Below are 21,664 nucleotides of genomic sequence, written 5' to 3'. Positions count from 1 at the left end.
TTTTTCTTTTCTCTTTTTTTTTTAAATCTATTTTTTTAATGTGAGTAGAGTGGATGCTGACCTTTTTAAACCCCAGAGCAGCCCCACCCTTCTCACGGCCACAGCGAGGGCAGGACGGTGAGGGCATGCAGAAGGCCAGGGCAGGGTGGGCAGGGGTGGGGGTGGGGATGATGGGGCGGGGGCAGCCAGGGTGGGGGCAGCCAGGCCGGGGGAACCAGATAATCCCAAGGCGGGGCTCCTGTGGTTTGTTTGTCTAAAACACCACAGCTCACAAAGTACTTTCAAGAACATGATTTGCTTTGATCTACCAGGCAGCCCAAGCAGACATAATTATCTCCATCCTTCAAGATGAAGAAAGTGAGGCCCACAGGCTGGGAGACACCCCAGGACAGGCAGCTCGTGGTGGCAGTGGGAGGCAGGACCCAGAACGTTGTTAGCCACCATCCCCTACCCCTGAGTTTGGCAGTTTCACAGCCCTTGGAGAATTTCCCTTAAAAGAAATGTTATACAAATTTCAGGAATAAAGAGATGGAGGGAGGAATCTGTAATCCCCCTACTCTAACACAATCACTGCTCACATTTATTGAGTTTCCTCTAGACTTTCTTCTGTGCCCTTTTATCAAACATACCTAAAATGACATACATTCCCCCACTCCTCACAATGTATCCTATTATTTCATACTGTGGTGTGGTTCTGATGATCATTCCTTCGACAGGTGGTTCATGAGTGCGCCAGCCATGGCAAGCAGTGTTCCCGGCGATGGGGACACGTGGGGACACGAAACTGAATAAAGTAAACTCCCTTCACTTAGGGAGCCCTTATTCTGATGGGAGAGACCAACAAGGAACAAAGAAGTAAGACAGATGGCATTTCCTTCCTTAGCACCACGAGAAAAGCAACATACCTGGGATGCTTCAAACTTGTGGGAGAGAAAGCAAAGAGCAAAAGATACTTTTTGTCCACACGACTTTGATTTCGTGGCATGTAATGTTTTGCTTTACCCAAACCCCTTGAACAGTTATCGAGCTTGAAGTGAGTGGGTGTTCAACACACGAAACCTTGTTGTCTTCTTTTCTTTTATGGTCCACATTTTCCGATCTCTCCTTTAAGCAACATCTTAAGAATCTGCATAACAGTTATGTTAAGGAGGGCCTCACACACCATTCACGTTGTTCCCTTTCAGGCTCAGTCTTTAAGAATGTTTTAGAACTTAGTGCCTCAGATTTTCTTATTTAGTATTACTGTCTTAGTAGAGAATGGTGAACATGAAATCACAGGGTCACAGAGAATGAAGAATTTGAAGGGATAGGATATGAATATTTTTTAAAGCTCTGCACATTGATTGACAAATTGCTTTCTTTTTTTTTTTTTTTAAGATTTTATTTATTTATTTGACAGATCGCAAATAGGCAGAGAGGCAGGCAGAGAGAGAGAGGAGGAAGGGGCTCCCTGCCAAGCAGAGAGCCTGATGTGGGACTCCATCCCAAGACCCTGGGATCATGACCTAAGCTGAAGGCAGAGGCTTTAACCCACTGAGCCACCCAGGTGCTCTGACAAATTGCTTTCTAAAAGAATTTGCCCTTTGGGTGCCCAGCTGGCTCAGTCTATTAAGTGTCTGCCTGGGGCTCAGGTCTTGGGATTAAGCCCCGCATCAGGCTCCCTGCTCAGCGGGGAGCCTGCTTCTTCCTCTCCCTTTGCCTGCAGCTCTGCTTGCTTGTGCACACACTCTTTCTCTCTCTCTGTCAAATAAATAAATAAAATCTTTAAAAAAAATAGAGAAAATAAAAGAATCTACCCTTTAACACTCCTGTTGGCAAAACATACGGGAGTGCTCATTGAACCAGCTCTTTCCTGAACCTGCGCTTTGTCTTCCTCTGTGAAAACTGGAAGTTTACTGGTCCTCTTTCACTCTTGTGTGAGTATAGAAAAAAATTTCCAAGGACCCCCAAGGCAGGCAAATTCGTTGACTTTCACAAACAAAGGGAGGGAACTTTCTCTCCATGTCGTGTCTGTATCTGTATCGTGTGTGTCTGTGTTTACGCGCACGCGCGCACACGCACGCGCGTGAACACTTCCCCAGCCCCCCAACCCCCACTCCCCGTCAGCTGGAGTTCTGCATTGGGAGGGAAATGTTGAGGGAGCTCAGTGAGTCAGGAAGTCAGGAGAAGTAAATTGGTGGGAGTAGAAGTGGAACCTTAGAACAGCCAAGAGAAGCGCTTGGCTTGTGAGCTGAGGTTTCGTTCGCCACATCCCAACCCACATGAGAGCTACCTTCCCTATCTTGCAAGCCCACCATATGGCATAGAATAATTTCTTTCTTTCTTTTGAAGATTTATTTATTTACTTAAGTAATCTCTACACCCAGCGCCGGGGCTCGAACCCATGACCCTGAGAACAGGAATCCCATGCTTCTTGGACTGAACCAGCCAGACACCCTGACGAACAATAATTTCTTGCCTCGAAGAGCAATGGTGAGCGTAGAAGAGCCATCCATGGGAAACTTGAGCTCTTAAACTGTAAGAGTGTCTGAATTTGTCCTACTGGCACCAGGAACCCCACAGACTCCTAAGTCTTGCCTCGCTCTGGGTGTGTGGGAGGAATGTGCTTAATCTTTCTTAACAGCCTCACCTACTGAGAGGCAGCTGACAGGTGAGGTCACAGTGGGCTGTGACATTCAATTCATTTTAATCCAACACCCCCAAATGCTAAAGACAGATGCAGTGGTATTAGATAGGGGTTAAGCAGCTTGAGAATGAATGCCCTGGATTCAGACCCAACCTAGCACTGATCTCAGGGGGTGCCGCCCCCGAAGCCTGCAGCTTTATGATCGGCCTGATGGAGAGCTGGCTGGGAGGCGGTTCTCAAGGAGAATTACCTTCCTTTCCCTGCACTGACATTCCTTTAGGCCAAATCCTCTTAAATCAAAAGTATAAACACCGAATTTCCAAACCCTCCAGAAACCTCAAAGGGTAAGTCAGAGTCAGAAAATGGATAGACGGTCTCAAAAAGGATAGGGAAAAATGCCCAGTACACATTCAAAAAAATCACAGTGACTCATTTCCTCTTTGAAGTGACACTTGGCTAGCAGATGCCCTTACGTCTTTTTTTTTTTTTAATGTAACCTTCAAGATGTGAAACGTCCTTTAAAATAATAAAAGCAAAGGATTTGCTGCCTTTCTGTAGGATTACTGCACCCTCAATGGTGCCGCTAACCGTCTAGGTTCCTGACATTGCACTAAATCCTGATCATCCAAGGTTAACCTCAACTACTGGATTGATTTTGTCTGACCCAGGATTGGATTTTCCTCCCAACATTCATTTCACTCCCACTGCTCAAGTAAAGAAAGACATGATTGTCAAGCTCAGGCTAGCAAGTTTTTATTGAGAACGGTAACTGACACGGACGATTCTGGTGTCCCCGGCTGAGTGATAGAGAATTTGAATGTCTGGTGAAAGATTTCAGAATCTTCTGTCCAGAGGGAAGGGCCAAGATAATTTCCAGAGTAGGTCCATCTGCTTCATGGGGATGGGGAGAGGATACAAAACTAGGGTAGGCCTAGCACTTTCGGGGAAATTGTCAGGAGGAATTAAGTGGACAGTGCACACTGAGGCTAGTCCCCACGGCTTTGGTGAGCTTTGAAAATGCAAACCCCGGGGAAAATGAACTGATAGTGACTAATGATACAGCATAGACAGCTACAAAGATGACTAAAGGCAAAAGGGCATTCAATTCCCATATTCTGCCGAATTTTTTGGAGAGTGAGAGGGCCAGAGGGTCTGACTTCGAGAAGGTATTTCTCAGAAGGCAGTGGCTATTGTAGGGGTTCAGAGAAAGCATAGCTGGAGATGGCATAGCTTTTGGGGGGTGGTGGGCTGTGTCTGGTATTCTGACCAGCTCCATTCCCAATGGGGCAGAGAAGGAAACCATTTCCCTTCCTTCTACTTGGCGAACCTGTGGGTGTCCAGATTGCTGTCTGCTTCATCTCCTTAGACCTTTATTGGACTGAAGAAATCAGCCCCATTGCCCACTGGGCTGAGAGAACGGCTGCTCTCAGCAGGCTGGTTTGGGGGCGGGAGTTCCAAAAGCGCTGAGGTCCTGAGAAAGCTGATGGAGGCGGCCCTGGGAGTCCAGGCAGGGCCGGCCCGAGCGCGTTGCCGGCAGCAGAGAAGGCAGGTCTGGGGAGTTTCTCCCGCTCGATTCCCCGGGGCCTCCCTCCCCTGCGGGCTCCGGGGCCGCCACCTCCCCAGGCGGGGGACAAGCTAGAGCAGGGCCGGGCCAGCGCTAGCCGTCCGCGCTCTCTCGCAGCTGCCGGCGGGGCTCCGGAACAAGGAGCTGTCGTCCCTGGAGAGCGAGGACGCCGAGCTGCCCCCGCGCGCCGGGCGGTCGGGGCGCCCGCAGACCCCGCGCCAGGCCCGGGCGCGGAACGAGCGGTCCAGCAGCAGGTAGATGAGCGGGTTGGCGCAGCTGTTGACGAAGGCCAGGCAGGTGGCGATGCTGAGGCCCCAGCGCAGCGCCAGCAGCAGGCCGCAGGGCAGCGGCAGCGCCCCCAGGCGCGCCAGGTGGAAGACGGCCCGCAGGGCGCCGAAGGGCAGCCAGGAGCCCACGAACGCGCCCTCGACGGCGAAGATGATGCGCAGCGAGTTCCTCCGGGCCCGGCCCAGGTGCGGCGGCCGGCGCAGGCGGCGCGAGATGAGGCAGTAGCAGACCAGGCTGACGCCCAGGGGCAGCGCGCAGGTGAGCAGCAGCAGCAGCAGGCTCAGCGCCTGCAAGGCGTCGGAGGGCTCCTCCCCGCACTGGCTGCCCCGGCCGCCGGGGAGGGGCTGCAGCTCCCGGTAGGCCAGGGAGGGCAGGCCGGCCAGGAGCGCCGTGGCCCAGACGCTGCAGCAGGCGGCCAGCGCGCAGCGCCGGGTGCGCAGCGGCCGCGCGTCGAGCAGCTTCACCACCGCCAGGTAGCGGTCCACGCTGAGCCCCGCCAGCAGCAGCGCGCCTGCGCAGCGCGTGCCGGCCAGCGCGAAGCCGCTGAGCTTGCACAGGCCCTCGCCGAAGGGCCAGCGGCCGCCGCGCGCCGTGGCCACGGCCCACAGCGGCAGCGTGAGCACGAGGCCCAGGTCGGCGGCGGCCAGGTGCAGCACGAAGGTGTCCACGAGCCGCCGCGGGCCGCGCCGCCCGACCAGCAGCCACACCACGAAGGAGTTGCCCAGCAGGCCCACCACGAAGGCCACCAGGTAGAGCACGGGCACGTAGGCGTAGCTGTAGGGCAGGTCCCGGACCCGGCACAGCTCCAGGTCCTCCAGGTCCTCCAGGTCGCCGGACCCTGAGTAGTCCCAGGACGGCGTCCACGGGCTGGGGGTCCAGGGCTCGGTGAGAGGCATGGCGGGGGAGGACCGCGAGGCCCGTGGGGGACGCAGCCTGGGTGTGGGCGGCGGCAGCTCTGAGCGAGAGGTTGTGTTGTGTGTGTGTGGGGGGGTGGGTTGCTCTTCACGGCTGGTGCCCAGCACCTCCCTTCCTGCCACCCAGACCGAAGCAGGTGGGTGGGCAGGAAGGTGAGGGAGGAGCGGGGTGGCGTGGGAGGGGCAGGCTCCTGGGTAGAGGCCTACGATTTGGGGCTGGCCCCAGGGGAAGTGCAGGGAACCCGGCAGAGGAGACTTGGAGAGGGTTCTTGGAGAAAAGGTCCCTCCCAGTGGGAGCCCTCTGGTCGGACGTCAGGTTGCAAGAGTTGGCGGGTGCCCGACAGCCCCCATCTGTTTCCATCTCCCGCTTGGTTCCCGTCGGTGCTCGGCTCTGTGGTTTCCTCTAGTTTTATTCGAGGTGAGGGGCTAGAACCCTCGCTGACGGTTTTGTAAGGGGGCGGTGTTGCGGCAGCCTGCTGCGGGTTCACGTGTTCTCTAGGAAAAAGGGGTTCTGCTGTCTGGTGCACAACAGGGCCAGGGTGAAGGGGGGTCTCCACCTGGGAGCCCACTTCCTAATCAGGAATTGGCCACCAGAGCTCTCCAGCTGTTTTTAGCCTCCTGAGGCACCAGGTTAAATGTCCTAACTCAAAGAGTGGCTTTTTCTGACCAAATCAGCTCCTTATGGAGCCACACGGGAAGGTTTTAAGCTAGAAAGGAAGGAGTATCCAGACAGAAAAGGTGAGGGGCCTGGGATTTAATCCCAGCCCTTGTTTATCTGCCCTCATCTGGCCAAATCTCCCTGTTAAGCCAAACACAGATGTAAATTTAGGACGAAAGATGACTCAAGATGGTACCTAATTTAGAGCAGATTAGAAGTCAGAAGTTTCGAGGAGGGTGAGAGCCCTTATGGTAGGAGTCAGGGGAGGACTGATGAACCGGTGAGAGTGACGCCTGGCCTTGAAGGGGGTTGCCCCCCGCGAGAAGATGGGGGGTGAAGGAAAGCTTGCCTTTTCTCCAGGAGGTACCCTCTCTTCTCGCATTCGGTAGGTTGCCTTTTCATTGTGTGCATGGTTTCCATTGCGATGCAAAAGCCTTTTAGTTTGGTGTGCTGTTTCTACAGCAAGGAATTCTGGGCAACTCTAGTTAGGTCCAGATCCTTTTTTAAAGAAAAATTTAAAAAATGTTATATATTGAAGTACCGACATACAATATTATATTAGTTTCAGGTGTATTAAATAGGGATTTGACAATTCTATACGTTACGCAGTGCTTAGCACCGTAAGTGTATTTACCGTCTGCATGATACTGTGCAATGTTGCTACAGGATTAGTGACTATATTTCGTACGCTGTACTTTCCATTCCTGGGAATTATTTATTTTATAGCTGGAAGTCGGTACCTCTTAAACCCCTACACCTATTTTGCCCACCCTCCAACTCTCCTCCTTTCTGGCAACTACCAGGTCTCTGTATTTATGAGTCTATTTTTGTTGTTTATTTGTTCATTTTTTTTTAGGTTTTATTTTTTTTCTTAAGATTTTATTTATGTATTTGACAGACAGAGATCACAAGTAGGCAGAGAGGCAGGCGGCGGTGGGTGGGGAGGGGGCTGGTGTGTGGAAGCAGGCTCCGTGCTGAGCAGAGAGCCCTATGAGGGGCGCAGTCCTAGGACCTTGAGATCATGACCTGAGCCGAAGGCAGAGGCTCAACCCACTGACGCACCCAGGTGCCCCATTTTTAGGTTTTATGTATATGAGTGAAATCAAAAATGGCATTTGCCTTTCTCTGAAAATTTCATTTGGCAGGATCTTGGTCCTTTTTTATGACTGATATTTCATTTCATATATATATATTTTTTATGACATATTTCATTTCATATATATATATATAATTAGAGCATATATAGAATATGTAGAGAACACATAGACACACCACATTTCCTTTGTTTGTCTATCAGTAAACACAGGCTGTGTCCACATCTCGGCTATTGTAAATAATGATGTAATGGGGGCACCTGGGTGGCACAGTCAGTTAAGCGTCTGCCTTCAGTTAAGGTCATGACCCCAGGATCCTGGAATCGGGCTCCCTGTTCGGCGGCAAGCCTGCTTCTCTCTCTCCTCCCAACTCCTGCTCTCTCTTGCTATCTTTGTCTTTCTCTCAAATAAATAAAATCTTTTAAAAAAATGATTCTGCAATGAACATGGAGTGTAGATGTATTTTCGAATTAGTGTTTTCATTTTCTTTGGGTAGATATCCAAATGTATGATATTTCTATTTTTATTTTATTTAATTTATTTATTTATTTGGTAGACAGAGATCACAGTTAGACAGAGAGACAGGTAGAGAGAGAGGCAAGCAGGCTCCCTGCTGAGCAGAGAGCCCGATGTGAGGCTTGATCACAGGACCCTGAGATCATGACCTGAGCCGAAGGCAGAGGCTTAACCCACTGAGCCACCCAGGCGCCCCAATATTTCTGTTTTTATTGAGAAACCTCCATACTGCTTTCCAAAATGGTTGTGTCTATTTCTGTTCCCACCAGCAGAACCCAGAGGTTGCCTCTCTACCACATCCTCACCAACGCCTTGTTATTTCTTGTGTTTTTGGTACTAGCCATTCTGACTGGCGTGAGGGATCGCCCATTGTGGTTTTGATTTGCAATTCCTTGATGACGAGCGATGTCGAGCACCTTTTTAGGGTCTGTGGGCCATCTGGGTGTCTTCTTGGGAAAAATGTCTACTTAGGTCCTCTCCCCATTTTGGGTTATTTGTGGGGTTTTTTTGATGTTGAGCTGTTCTTTGTATATTTTGAATATTAACTCCTTATGGAATAGGTCATTTGCCAATATCTTCTCCCATCCAGTAGGTTGCCTTTTCATTTTGTTGACGGTTTCCTTTGCTGTGCAAAACTCTTTATTTTGGTGTGGTCCTGATTGTTAATTTTTGCTTCTGTTCCGGGTCTGAATTCTTAGCAGACATCGCTCCTAGGAGAGACACTGTGTTGGGACCAATGGTTCTGTGTCTGTGCCCACTGAGAGCCCACCACACTGTCACCAGGAATGAGTGACTGACTGACCTGTTGGGCGCTCTGGTATGAAAATTTGAGGCGGATTATCGATTTTGATTCGATTCACTTAACAGTGAGCACTGTCATGGAGCAGGCAGCATGTCCGGCATCGAGAGAGCTGCCGTTCTTGACCTTAGAGCCTCGCTGTTGAGGCAGGAGACAGATACAGATGCCCGGGCAGTGGCCAGCATACCAGACGTCAAACTGAGAAAGGCGGAAGTGCTCTTGGAGGTTAGAGGAAAGAGCAATTACTTCTTCTTCTTTTTTTTTTTTTTAAATATTTTATTTATTTATTTGACAGAGATCACAAGTAGGCAGAGAGAGAGGAAGGGAAGCAGGCTCCCCGCTGAGCAGAGAGCCCGATGCAGGGCTCAATCCCAGGACCCTGAGACCATGACCTGAGCCGACGGCAGAGGCTTTAACCCACTGAACCACCCAGGTGCCGCAAGAGCAGTTACTTCAGATGGAAGAGACATCAGAAAAGGCCTTCCAGGAGATAACCCTGGAGTGCAGGTCCTGGGAGGAGCTGGAAGGTGAAATAGAGCAGCAGGACATGGGCCCAGTGTGACCAGAGCCCAGGGTGGGAAGCGGGTGGCAGGAGAGGAAACAGGAAAGGTAGCAGCATGCAGGTCACAGGACCATCTTGATTTCACTGTGTAGGTAGTGGAGAGTCACTGGACATTTGTGAGTAGGGCATGACCTCTTTCTGTTTTGAAAAGGTCACTGGCAGAACTGTGGATTGGACCGGGGAGAGGAGAGGCTCAGGCCAGGGAGAACCCAGAGTAGGCTGTCGTAATTCTTTGGGTGTGGGGGGAGAGAGAGCACCTGAAATAGATTACCGGTGGTGGGGACAGAAGGGCGAGCATCAAGAGATCATGATAACGTTGCGGGTCTCAGCAGAGAGGAGTCAACTATGGGCATGGGGTGGCTGTGTTTGGGAACTATATGGATGCCGTCCCATTTGCTGGGCTCAGGGAACACAGAGGGGCCCGTGCGTGTAGGTGTCCTGTTTCCTGTTGTTTCAAGGTTGGGTCATGAAATAATGAATGATCCAAACCAGGGCATTTCTGAGAGCGAGAGGATCTATGGTAATTAACCCGGGCCATAAACCAGGACTGCTCTGGGCAAACTGAGACACAAAGTCATTCTAGCCTGATGTCCCTGTGGTCCACGAGGGTCCTCAGGGAGTGGGAAAGCTTAAGGAGCCTTGGCCGTGCCCATATCCAGGCCATTCTTGTCAAGGTTGTCTTTCCCCGGCCAATTACAAGAGGTAGAGAGACACACTGTAGAGGAGAGGCCGGGGAATGAATGGTTTTGGCTCCACCCTCCATGGGCATCCCAGGCCTCGAGCTTGAGTTTCCTCTGAAGACCTGCCCATAGGGTGGGAACCTGTGGGGGCTGCTGGAGATTCAGAACAGTTTTGCTCATCCCTAGAAGGATTTTTCTTTCTTTCTTTCTTTTTTTTTTCCTTCACATTCCATTTCAGAAGTCCTCCACATACTTTTTTTTAACACAACAGTTTAAGAATCGTTCGTCATTAGAATGCACGCAGTTTCATTGTCTGCTCACCGCCAGGTGAGAAAGAAGAATGGGGCAAGGGACCGAGAGGGAAGCCTGGGGAGGGGGGTGAGCGGGAAGGAGAAGTAGGTTGTTTATTAAAAACACAGATTCTTGCTTCCTGGAGCTGTGGTCTCATACCCAAGGGAAGTGTGTGGCCCAGAGCACATGGCAGATTCTCTGTGCTACTGCTGAGCCCTGTGGGTCTTTGTGAACCTGTCTGGATGCGAGGAAGCAGAAAAGGCCAGAGCTGGAGAGATTTCTATCCAACTTTCAGTCACCGAGGCCAACTCCACGATTCTGCTCGCTCTCCTCCTGGGGTGGGGGCTGTTGGTGGTGGATGTTCCCCCGCAGGATTAGAAGAAGTCAGCTACTAGAACATTCATCCTGCTCAGCCAAGGATCTTGGCCCTCTCTGGCAGGTGTCAACAGAGCAAAGCAGAGGTGGTCTTCCCTCTCCCTATACCTCACCCCCAGGAATCTTCTCTGACCTCCATCCCTTAAGGGTCTTCCTCTCTCTGGACCAGCTTTGTTACATGGGTCAGCCCTGCCTTGCCTGTAGAGCTTCTCTCTGTCCCTCACTGTGACTGACAGCAGAAGAGACAGTAAATATCTAAGGCTTTGAACTAGGTTGCCTTCAGGAATAGGTTTATTTTTGTTCCTTTATGAGCTATCTATGTAAGCTTTTACAACTTCTTCCCCCACTTTGAATTTTTCTATACACATAATCTTAACCCTTCAGGAAAAATTTTGAACATTATATTTGCCTTTTTCATCATAAAGGCCAAATAAGCAGATTATAGACTGAGTAAGGTATGTCCACCCAGACCCAACACAGAGCGACCATATGTAGCATTTTGGTGAATTTGTTTCCAGCCAGAGGAGAGAATCGATTTGTAATCCCATCATTCTTGGATTTTCTATTTTTTTCACATTCCATTTCAGATGTTCTTCACATACTTTTTTAACACAACAGTTTAAGAATCATTAGTAATTAGGGTGCATAGTTTCATCGTCTGCTTATTTTAATGCCATATAAACCTACATTTTTCTAGGTTGTTTAATATTTATGTTTAATATAATGTTTCTAATAATTTGACTTGGGATATTTTGGATTTCTCCAGTATTTTTTGCTGTTACAGAAATTCGTAACAAATAACTGCATTTGTGAACTTTCTTTTTCACACTGTTCTCATAGTGTAGTGACCTTTGTGAAGGTCACAGGCTGTGAAAATGGCTCAATGCAGATGCTTATAAAGACCAGGAATTGTACGTATGGCATCATATGAGGGTTTTGGGTTCAACACAATCTTGTCAAAAATATTCTTCAGTAAGATTTTTTTCCACTTTAATAAGTAGGGAGGTAAGGGCGCTTGGGTGGCTTAGTGGGTTAAGCAGCTGCGTTCGGCTCAGGTCATGATCTCAGAGTCCTGAGATAGAGCCCCGCATCGGGCTCTCTGCTCAGCGTGGATCCTGCTTCCTCCTCTCTCTCTGCCTGCTTGTGATCTCTCTCTGTCAAATAAATAAATAAAATCTTTAAAAAAAGGGAGGTAAAAATGGTTCCTTCATTTTAATATACATTTCTTTGAATGTAAGATTAAAAGTCGTTCTGTACTTAATTCTTCTTATGTGAACTGTCTAATCATGTCCTTCATACATTTATCTACTATTTTTTATATGAACTATTTAGGATTAAACATTGTCCCATTTAATTCAAATATTCTTTCAGATTTTTTTTCTTGGCTGTTTCCTTTATTTTTAATTTTACATTTTCAGCAGTTCCAGAGTTTAGAATGTTACTTTTTCTTTGGTCTAAAAACAGTCAACAGTATTATTAAAAAATAACTTCCTAGCATCTTTTTTTAATCCACCTACAGTGTAAATGTGGTTTTTTTGCTTTTTTTAGATTTCTAACTTTCCCAACACTATTACATTAAAAATATTTTTTTAAAAACCCTGTTCTCCCGGTTGTGATGTCGAATTTATCGAATATGTATTTTATGTCATTATGTCTGCCTGTGGTTAGTGAACAAACAGAATGGGTCTGATTAGATCAGTGGCAGGAGTCTGGCTTCTGTACCAGCTTTATGACTTGGCAGCGGTGCGATCTTGGGCTCCACACTCCACATCTTAAGATGGATGTGATTGCATCCACCTGATTGGGGCTTGTGAAGATGTGAGCCAGTGCAGCTCACACCCGAGTGGGGTGTGAGCAGGCATCCAGTAGATGCCCTCCCTCTCTCTGGGCTCTGCACCCGCACCCCCAGCACCCCGCACTCCTGGCCTGGGCTGCATGGCAGAGGACCTCTCGTTTCCCCTGCTTGCGCCACCCCTCCTCCCCTCCAGGACACGAGGCTTTCTGTGCACATAGTAGGTGATCAATAAATGCTTTTGGAATTGCATTGGGAATCCAGAGATATCCCCATCTAGGGGAGTGGTCTTAAGCCTTGGACAACCAGAGTTCACTGGACCTGGTGTCACTGATGGTGAATTTCCCAGGGTGACATAAGGCTGCGAACTGCTGACAAGGCCAAAACACAAACAGATGGCAGGATGCCAGTGCAGCTGCGGTTCACAGGGAGATTAGCAGTGATGGGGACCTGAGTGGGAGGAAAACCCCACAAAGCCATGTGTCCTTGTGTGTCCACACCCTCTCTGGATAAGTACTGAGTGGGGAGTGTTCTGTTTTATTCACTATTACTGACTGGTTGCCATGATGAGGTTTCCCATAGACCCCAAGCCCTGAGCCCCAGAGAGGATCCTCCGGGTGCGTGGGAGGGTAGGTGGGCAGGGAGCCGCAGGTTAGCGAAGACCGCGTTCCTGCCCCTGCCCCGCAGCCTCACCCCCCGAGGGGAGGCACACACTGGGGAACGGGCCCCACCCGGGATGCCAGAGGCCACGCAGAACGTTTCAGATGGTTGATCATTTCCGAAACTTTCAGGTGCTAAATATGGGGTGGCTGGGAAAGGGCAGCCTCTGAGTTGGCCACGGGCCTTTGGGCTTCAGCCCACACTGCTGAGGGGTGACTCAGTGTGAAAGCCCGTGGCCCGCAGCTGTGCGTCTGTCTTGGGATGTACCCCAGACTTCGTTGTTGGCCTTTAGGAGCCCTGGGGGAAGAATCAGAATGGATGTGGAGGGTGAGGGCAGGAGCGCGGCTTCCAAGGAAAGGAAGGCTCCGCTCTGCAGGTTTCCGCAGCCCCGAGGTTCAAGGCCGAAACAAAACCATCAGAAATTTAAAAGACAGGCACTAGGGAAGTCCCTTAATATAAAACTGGCCCCAGAATTTGTTTGGAAAGGAAGTAACATTTTTCTCTTTGTAATTATTCTGCCCACAGAAGCTTCTAAACTAGGACTTGCAATGACTTTTCAGTGATTTTACAGAAAGTTGGTTATGGGAAAGTTAGTGTGAATTTTCAGTTACTTGCAGCAGGAATTCGGCTATGTTCCCTGTGGGTTGCTAGGGACTCCCCCGCACGGGGCCGCAGTTCTGCCACAGATCAGTGAAACCTGTTTCTAAGGTCACCTTCAATTCAGACTGATGCTGGAAACGGCCCCTGCCTACCACAGGGCGAGCACTCAATGAGGCAACATAATGGACACAGTGCTTCCTCTCCGGCAGCTAACACAGTATTAGAGGAAATGAACTGCAACGTACAAATATCTTTGATATGAGGCTGACTGGGATAGCCCACATTATATCAAGATCAAGGCAGGTCAGCCTCTCTGAAGAAGAGGTCTGTGTTATAGGAAGGGCGACATGAAAGACAGGAGTGAGACCTTTCGTGGTCCCAAGCAGCAAAAGGTTACAAATCACCTCAATACCCCAGCCCCATCCTCTCTGCAACCGAAAACCCAAACAGTAAACTGTAAAATAAATATGAGAAAGTCCTTACAGTTCGATTTTTTTCACGATAACTGTGATGAGTTATTTTGAAATGTCGATTTTTTCTGAGTTTTGGTGCCTGTTGGATATGTGACTATCAGATATTCTGATGTTGCTGAAAAGCCAACTTGCGGCAAGCCTGGGAGGGCTAAAACTGCTGAACTCAGGAGCTTGAGTTTTATACAGTGAGGATAAGGCCCCTTGGGAGTTTTTGACTAATGGGGAGGACACAGTGAAAGCAGTGCTTTAGGAAAACCCAGGACTGATTGGCAGCACTGTTTGTGGGGGAGAAATGGAATCAGGGAAGGATGAGTCGGAGGGTCTTGCAGAGTTGAAGCAGGAACTGTTGGCACCTGACATGAGGCTGGTCCAGAAAGATGAGGAACAGACTGACAGCGTGAACACGGACAGGATCTGGTGGTTGTCCAGGTACGAGGAGGTGTCCTCCGTGGACAGAGGAAGCAGACAGACAAGACTGTGAAGGTTTCAGCCATGGTGGCTGGACATATACCAGGAAGGCATTGGTTTTACTAGGAGGTTGACAGTGTTTTTAAACTGGTTGAGTTGGGAAAAATCTTAAAGGAAAGAGGGTCACGTGGCTGGCTCAGTCCGTTAAGCATCTGCCTTCGGTTCAGGTCATGATCCCGGGGTTCTGGGATCGAGTCTTGCTGAGCAGGAGTCTGCTTCTCCCTCTCCCTTTGCCTGCTGCTCCCCCTGCTTGTGCTGTCAAATAAATAAAAACCTTTAAAAATAACAGAAAAAAGAAACCGGTTGAGTTGGGGAGAGTGGAACTTCCAGGTGAGAGGCGGAGCTGGCAGTCAGGTGCCCGAGTGGGGCTGCAGGGAGCTTTCGGGCTGGAGATGGAGGAGCTGTGCAGAAGGGCCAGTCGGAGCTGGTACTGAAGACCTTCTTAGAAGGGAAGTAGAGGTTGAGCAGGGCCGGAGGAGAACTAAGCCTTGGGATTGCCTATAATTTGCGGGGGGTGGGGGCAATATGAGGAGCTAAGAGAGGAGGTAGGGGAACCGAACACCATTATGTCACGGTCACTGATGGTTTGAATTTCCAAGCTGCACCCGGGTCCCCTGGAATGGTCTATATAAAGCAGAGGGAGTCAGACCAGGTTAGTCAACGTGGGGCTGGTATTTTTAGGCAAAAATATCTATAGTAGGAAATCAGTGGTAGCCTGGCAGAAATCCGACTAAGTTTTGGGTGTGATTTTGAATCTGGACTAGGCAGTCCTCCATACATTTATTCATTTGACACATCATTCTTGAATCCCTATTGCATTTAGGCACCGAATGTAAAGGTGAAGAACCCAAGCATGACCCACCTGATATGCACAGAGGTGTCTATGGTCCTCCCAAGTGTTCCAGAGCAGCCCCCTGATGAGACTGCGAACTCGGGTTTTCTCTGTCTGGTAGGAGGGGACAACAGAGCAGCAAAAGGCAGTGCAGTGCAGCGGTCTCTGGCTACGAACGTGAAGAGGAAGCATCGTACGGTCAGCTGGCTTTGTCAGATGCTGACGATCTCGGAAAGTAGGCCTTTAAGGTCTGTCACCAGAACGATGCCTTTGCAACTCAGAACTCAAGTCTGAAGAAGACTGGGCTAGGACGGGCCCCTTATTGGCTGGTGATGCAACTTAAGTCTTACATTCTTTATATAAAGTCAGTTTTGGTAAGAGTGAACTTGCTTATGAACAAGAACCTTTTAACTCTTCATAAGAAGGGGGCTTATCTGTCCCATGCTTCGGGTCCACACCTCTCTTAGAGCATAGTTTATCAGATGCTTGTAAAGGTCTAACCGCATCCGCCTCAAGACAGGGGCTCCTTGATGGAAGAGCCCCCGTGTCTTTGTGACCTAGTCTCTCGCACCTCATTACTGTTTCCTGGATACATTTGATCAGGCTGTCAGCAGAATCCTTTTCTTTCCACCCCATCCGTACTTTCTCCGTTCCTCTCTTCTTAGGAATCTAGATGTTTAAGAGTGTAGGGACCCACCAGGCTGATTTTAGCCATTTTGGGGTTGATGCTGGCTACAGTTATTAGGCAAGAGAACAAAATCCACTGTAACAAGTTCTTAGCGTTCCCTCAGTGGTGAATATATTACTAACTAGTACAGTTATCAGACCTCACGTAGTTTTCTTCCACCACATCCACAGCAGTGGAGGTCATGCACCATGCGGCACAGCGAAGGGGAGGGGAAATCAGGTTTAGACTTGAGCTGTGAGGTGGCCACTTAACTAGCTTTGTGTCCCTGGCGGTTACTGACCTCTGAAGCTTGATCATCCCCATCTGTGAAATGGAGATCTTGGTATCTCTTCACAGAAAGAAAAGAAGTACTTTCACTTCATAAAGCAGTATTATAGTGAAGAGTTTCTGCTTGCTTGAGGGTTGAGAGCCACATTGCCTTTCTCATATAAACAGGCAGACCATGAATATGGGTAACTGGGTGGGGTCAGGAATCAGTGCCGCCAAACAGAGCTGGAAACCAGTTGTGCTGCCAACGACACAGGCCGTGCTGTGCGTCGTCCAGCCCCGGGTGCTTCTGACACCAGCAGGTGCTCCTGACACCAGCAGGTGCTCCTGAAGGAAGAGCAGATCAGCCACCTAAAACAACAGACTGCGGTGAAGCAGAATGAAGGACAGCCGTATTTTAAGTACCACAGCGGCTATCCTTACCACAGTAAAAAACACAAAAGTCTTCAAACATTTTTTTTTAACTTGTTTGCTTTTATCTTCTTCAATGGAAAGTGGAAGAACTCTTTTTTCTTTTTCTGACATAACTATAAGCCACTGTGGATAGAGGTAACGAGTTACAGACACCACAGTGACATTAAACACATACGCAAGCTAACTCTCGCTGTCTGCGCATCTGGACGTGGAATGCCGAACCGCCAGAAGGCCTGTGCCCCAGATGCCAACAGCAGACAACCGGAAGATTCTAGATAGCCTTAAGTGACGAGCAGCTGGGAAGTAACAACCGAGGCGCACGCCACCCTCCCTGAAATGATAAGAGCATTGTTCATTTGTTTCTTTTAAAGGCAAAACTGCCATTAGAAGAAGATACAGAGTTTTATATATTTCTTGAAGATTTTATTTGAGACCATGAGTTCGTGAGCAGAGAGAGGGGCAGAGGGACAAGCAGACTCTGCACTGAGGACACCAGGGTGGATCTCAGGACCCTGAGATCAGGACCTGACGTGAAACCAGGAGTGGGATGCTAACCGACTGAGCCACCCAGGTGCCCCAGATTAAGATGTGTTTTTCCAATGCCTGATTCCTAGGTCAGAGTATTATAACTCTGTTTCTTTTGCTGGTTATTCTTTATTATTTTGCCGTGTGCACAGGTTACAAAATAAAAATGTTCCTGTTCACTGTAGAACATTTCCCTTTACCTAGGTTTTGTTTGTTTTAAGATTTTAATTTAGTAGAGGGAGAAGAAGGCTCCCTGCTAAGCAAGGAGCCAATGCAGGACTCAGTCCCAGAATCCTGGGATCATGATCTAAGGCAAAGGCCGATACTTAATGGACTAAGCCACGCAGGCATCCTTCCCTCTGCCTTGTTAAGAACTGTCAAGCAGCCAAATCAGGGAACACGCTCTCAAATTATGAGTGGGCTCTAGGGTGCCATGGTCTGTGTAGACTTCTCTAATGCTGCATGAGTCTTCAGGTTAAATATTTTTATTTCTGAAAATCAAGGCACTGCAAAATACTATGGAAGTTACAGCTGGGTTCTGAAGCTGGGGTACCCTATCAGAGGACCTAAAGGTAGAGAACCGCACTTACAGTTAGCAACACCAGGTATTTCTTCAGGTATATAGTTGTGTATGAAGACTTTGTTGTTGTTTTGTTATTAGATATTTTTTTCTTAATCGCTCTGGACTGAATGAATATAATCCACAAAATCAAAGTGAAACTTAGAGAGTAAATCAAGAACTGTTCATTAGCCGTTCAATTTCAAACGTATAAAGTGTTAATTCTGGCACATTTTAATCATTCACCAAAAGAAAGGGATTTAACATGGACAGAAAGCTGTATCATGAGCACAAGCATTTAAACTCCACTATGTAGGTGGTCTGAGCTAAGCACAGAAAGTTACAGACTTTTTAACATTGCCTTAAGTCAGTATTCAGACAGTGTCTAATACTACCAAAAGTTGCCTCTTGTGAATAGTCAAACTGTTACATTTAAACATAGGTTAAGGGCACCTGGGTGGCTCAGCAGGTTAAGCTGCTGCCTTCGGCTCAGGTCATGATCTCAGGGTCCTGGGATGAGTCCTGCATCGGGCTCCCTGCTCAGCAGGGAGCCTGCTTCCTCCTCTCTCTGTCTCTCTCTCTGCCTGCCTGCCTGCCTACTTGCGATCTCTCTCTCTGTCAAATAAATAAATAAATAAATAATCTTAAAAAAAAAAAAAAAAACACATAGGTTAAGAGGTAGGAAAGCTATACGATGAGTTTACCCAAGTTCAAATATTAGGGAAAAAACACACTTTATTCAAAAAACAGAAAAGGTCATTTGGTGCCATGCTTTTATTCAAATGAAAGGGGAAAAACTACACTGTACCAGGAAATAGCAAATATGACAGTATTTTACAGCACAGCATCTTAAAAAAACCTGTAAGCAGTGCTCTAGAGTGGACAGGTAAGCACACCATACACTGTACATTGCCCCACAGTGTCCATCAAACCATAATTAAAAAGTTGAATTTGGCTTTAAACAGCCAAATAAAAACTGTAACAGTCATCCTAAAACAAAATCGAAAAGTCAAGAGGAATTAAAAGCTTTCCAAAGCTGCGTCAAATAGAATTTGACAGGTTGCGCTGGAAACCATGACAGGTGTTTGGCAAACTTAACTGAATCATCATCATCATCATCATCATCATTTGACCTCTAATGATGAAAGCACCAGTGTGTTTCAATAAGGTTGATGGCAATCTCCAGACTTTATGCAATGCCATAATTTTCATTTGTATAATTTTTAAAACATAATTTTTTTTAAAAAGCTGCACCATAATAAAAAAAATCTGCAGACTTAAAGAAATACATCCATATTCCTTCTGTATTAATAAAGTAAAATATACTGAGAGCAATGAACTTTTGTGGCAATGTTCACATTCTACCTTTAGACATTATGGACATTCATTGTTGGACACACATAAATTTAAGAAGAAAGGGTGGTCCTACTTAGCTTTAAATAGTTCCTCTACTGTCTTGCATCCAATTTTTAAAAATTTAATGGCCAAGTAGTATCACAAAGATGACTGATTTGATAAGGGAAATTTGATTGAAAAGAACAAATTTAGTAATGTAAAGTGCTTATTAATTCTCCTTTTGACTATTACCATATTTTGATGAGATTTGCTTTTCTTTTTTTTTTTTAAACTAGGCTTAATCTAAACATGTATCTGGCAGTCATTTCCTTCTGTGATAGAAACTGTTGTCTGAAAGGTAAAATGTGCAAGTCCCCATTCTTAATATTCATATATTATATACACAGTATGTATACACTTAAAATATAAGAGTTACATATCCTGGTCTCTTACATGCAAACAGTAGATCACAAATAGTTTTGAGCTACACATATATCTTGCACAGTTATTGGAAAAAAATCTGTGAAATTTTTTTTACAGTTTTAACAAATATACATAAATATAAGAACATAAATTACAGTAAAATATTGACAGCATTTGAGAAAATGTTGATAACCCAGATGCACTGATGCCTAAAGGCCTTATAATAATAGAAAAGTACAGTTCAGGGACATCTCATTCCTATTCTCTTTTAAAATAAGTAAATACATCATATGAGATATTAGTTATTTCTCTAAACAACTCAATTAGAGAAATGTATATATTTTAGTCTCCACTTCCCACAAAAGAAAACCAACCCCACATCTCATTTATGATACAATACTGTCTCTCCCCTCTACGTTTACACAGTTGTCACAACACTGAAACATAACAGGGTCACATAATCATTCAAGTCTTTTCCTGAGAATGAAGTTTTTCCCCAACTAACCCTCTGATATACATTGTTAAAGGAACAAAGATCATGTAGAGATTTCAAGTGTGTACTTTAACCTAAGCTGTTCCACTTGAAAAGAATAAAAAAAGAAACTCAATATAAGTAAAATAATGTGAAGCTATTTTAAAATTAAAATGTAGCCCTTTGTACATGTTTAAAAATTCTAAATATAATTTTTATATCAGTTATAAATATAATGTAAAGACCTCTTGAGAACTTGTGGCAGGAAGTCTTACATCTTCAGATTGAAAGACTACTCTCAAAGTGTCCTTCACTTCTGCCAGCTTATAAAGTGACTTACTTTAAAAGAGATAGAAAGCCTTTTTTGTTAAAAGAACAATCTAAATTATTCTGAGTTGGCCAGAAGTGGTGTAAAAACAGCACTGATTTAATCAGCAACTTCTTATAACATATTCTTGGTTAAGCTCATGTGGTTTAAAGCGAACCTACTAGCAGCTCTTTACAATACCTCCTCTTATGTAATAGAGAAATGTTAATACTTGAGTGAATAATAAATACAGAATTGTAAATACTTAGAATAATTCTTGCAAATGCTCTAACACCATTAAAACATGAGGGTTACTGTAAAACTAAACACTAGTGTTTCTCTTAGCATCATCAGAAAGGTGCGAGTTACCTCTGAAGGCGCATTTCCTACGCTTGCGGTCTCCCCATGAAACGAAATACAAAGGTATCTCAGATTAAACCCCCAGGAGAGAAAAACAGCAAAATAAACCATCTGAAGACAAACATGTACATTAAAAAGAAAAAAAAAAAAGGAATAAAACACATACTTTGTCATCTTAGCCTTATTTCAATCATAGTCCAACTAGTGTCCATGAGAATTCAGTGCTTCAGTGTGTCTCCCATCAAGCAGGCGAACCCGATGACACAAATCTCCATTTGTGAATCCGAACGTTCCTTCATCACTTGGACTTACCACCTACGTGCGACTCTTCCGCAATCCAAAATGCTGTGGCTCACGTTCCAGTTGTTCGTGACAACAGAGCTTAATGTTCAGGTGCAATTAATAAAAGTCTTGGTTGGCAATTAGAAAGATTTTCTATAGGCAGGAAAGATGAAGTGCAAATTTACCACGAATGTTCTGAAGCAAGTATTTCCCAACTCCTATGCTTTAGTGGGTAGAAGTTTTTTGGGTGTTACTGGTCTCTTGGTCTGCCATAAATGACTATGAATGGTAATCGCATCAACACTGGCGGATAAAGTTTTAGCAGGTATGTGGCTAAACTGTTTCCTGTCAGAATTATATTTGTAAAGTCCCTCAATCATTTTTTTAGTGATAGATTTAGGGCCTATCCCAGTCAGTTTATTAATTTCTTCAGTTTCTGGACAGTAAGTATACAAAGACCTGAATTGGCAGCCTGAATCCCGGAACAAGATTAAAAAGTTGTTGGCATCTGACTTCTCCATTTCCTTCAAAATAAAAACAAAACAAAACAATAAAAACTCTTAAACATTTCACTGTATAAAATTTACATAATTGTTTTACACCTATTTTGGTCAAATATTATGACAAGATTCAAAATATAAACTCTGAAGAACAAAAATAAAATGTGTATTATAAAAGCAAAGTACACTTTAATTAACAATGTATGCAAAACTTCACTTCTGAGGTGCTGTTGGCTCTGTGTGGATATTATTATCCTGCAGGAAGATATGAAATGCCTGCTAAATCTTGACCTTAGTCAAATAACCACTAGCAAACCAGGCGCTGATTAGCAATTTTGCA

General features: G+C 46.4%; 2 protein-coding genes and 1 long non-coding RNA gene across 6 annotated transcripts in view; 1 reads left to right on the top strand and 2 right to left on the bottom strand.

The window, feature by feature from the left end:
* The window catches only part of LOC123392336, a 43,819-nt gene that overhangs the window by 10,961 nt on the left and 11,194 nt on the right, over window positions 1-21,664 (top strand). The gene's annotated exons all lie outside the window — the stretch shown is intronic.
* On the bottom strand, window positions 3,358-5,746 carry GPR25 (G protein-coupled receptor 25). The gene has a single exon (XM_004756249.3). The coding sequence runs from the start codon at window positions 5,372-5,374 to the stop codon at window positions 4,262-4,264; it is 1,113 nt and encodes a 370-aa protein (XP_004756306.1). The 5' UTR covers window positions 5,375-5,746; the 3' UTR covers window positions 3,358-4,261.
* CAMSAP2 (calmodulin regulated spectrin associated protein family member 2) overlaps window positions 18,405-21,664 on the bottom strand; it is a 120,031-nt gene continuing 116,771 nt past the window's right edge. For all 4 annotated transcript variants that reach the window (XM_004756244.3, XM_004756245.3, XM_004756246.3 and 1 more), the window contains one exon: window positions 18,405-21,348. In XM_004756244.3, coding sequence (XP_004756301.1) covers window positions 21,043-21,348 — 306 coding nt within the window. In that variant the 3' untranslated portion in view covers window positions 18,405-21,042. The remainder of the gene's footprint in view (window positions 21,349-21,664) is intronic.

This window comes from Mustela putorius, unplaced genomic scaffold (genome assembly GCF_011764305.1).
Source record: "Mustela putorius furo isolate JIRA1106 unplaced genomic scaffold, ASM1176430v1.1 tig00000508_pilon_pilon_pilon, whole genome shotgun sequence".
Lineage (NCBI taxonomy): Eukaryota > Metazoa > Chordata > Mammalia > Carnivora > Mustelidae > Mustela > Mustela putorius.
Note: the sequence above shows the minus strand (reverse complement) of the source record. Positions and strands in the feature narration are given on the sequence as shown.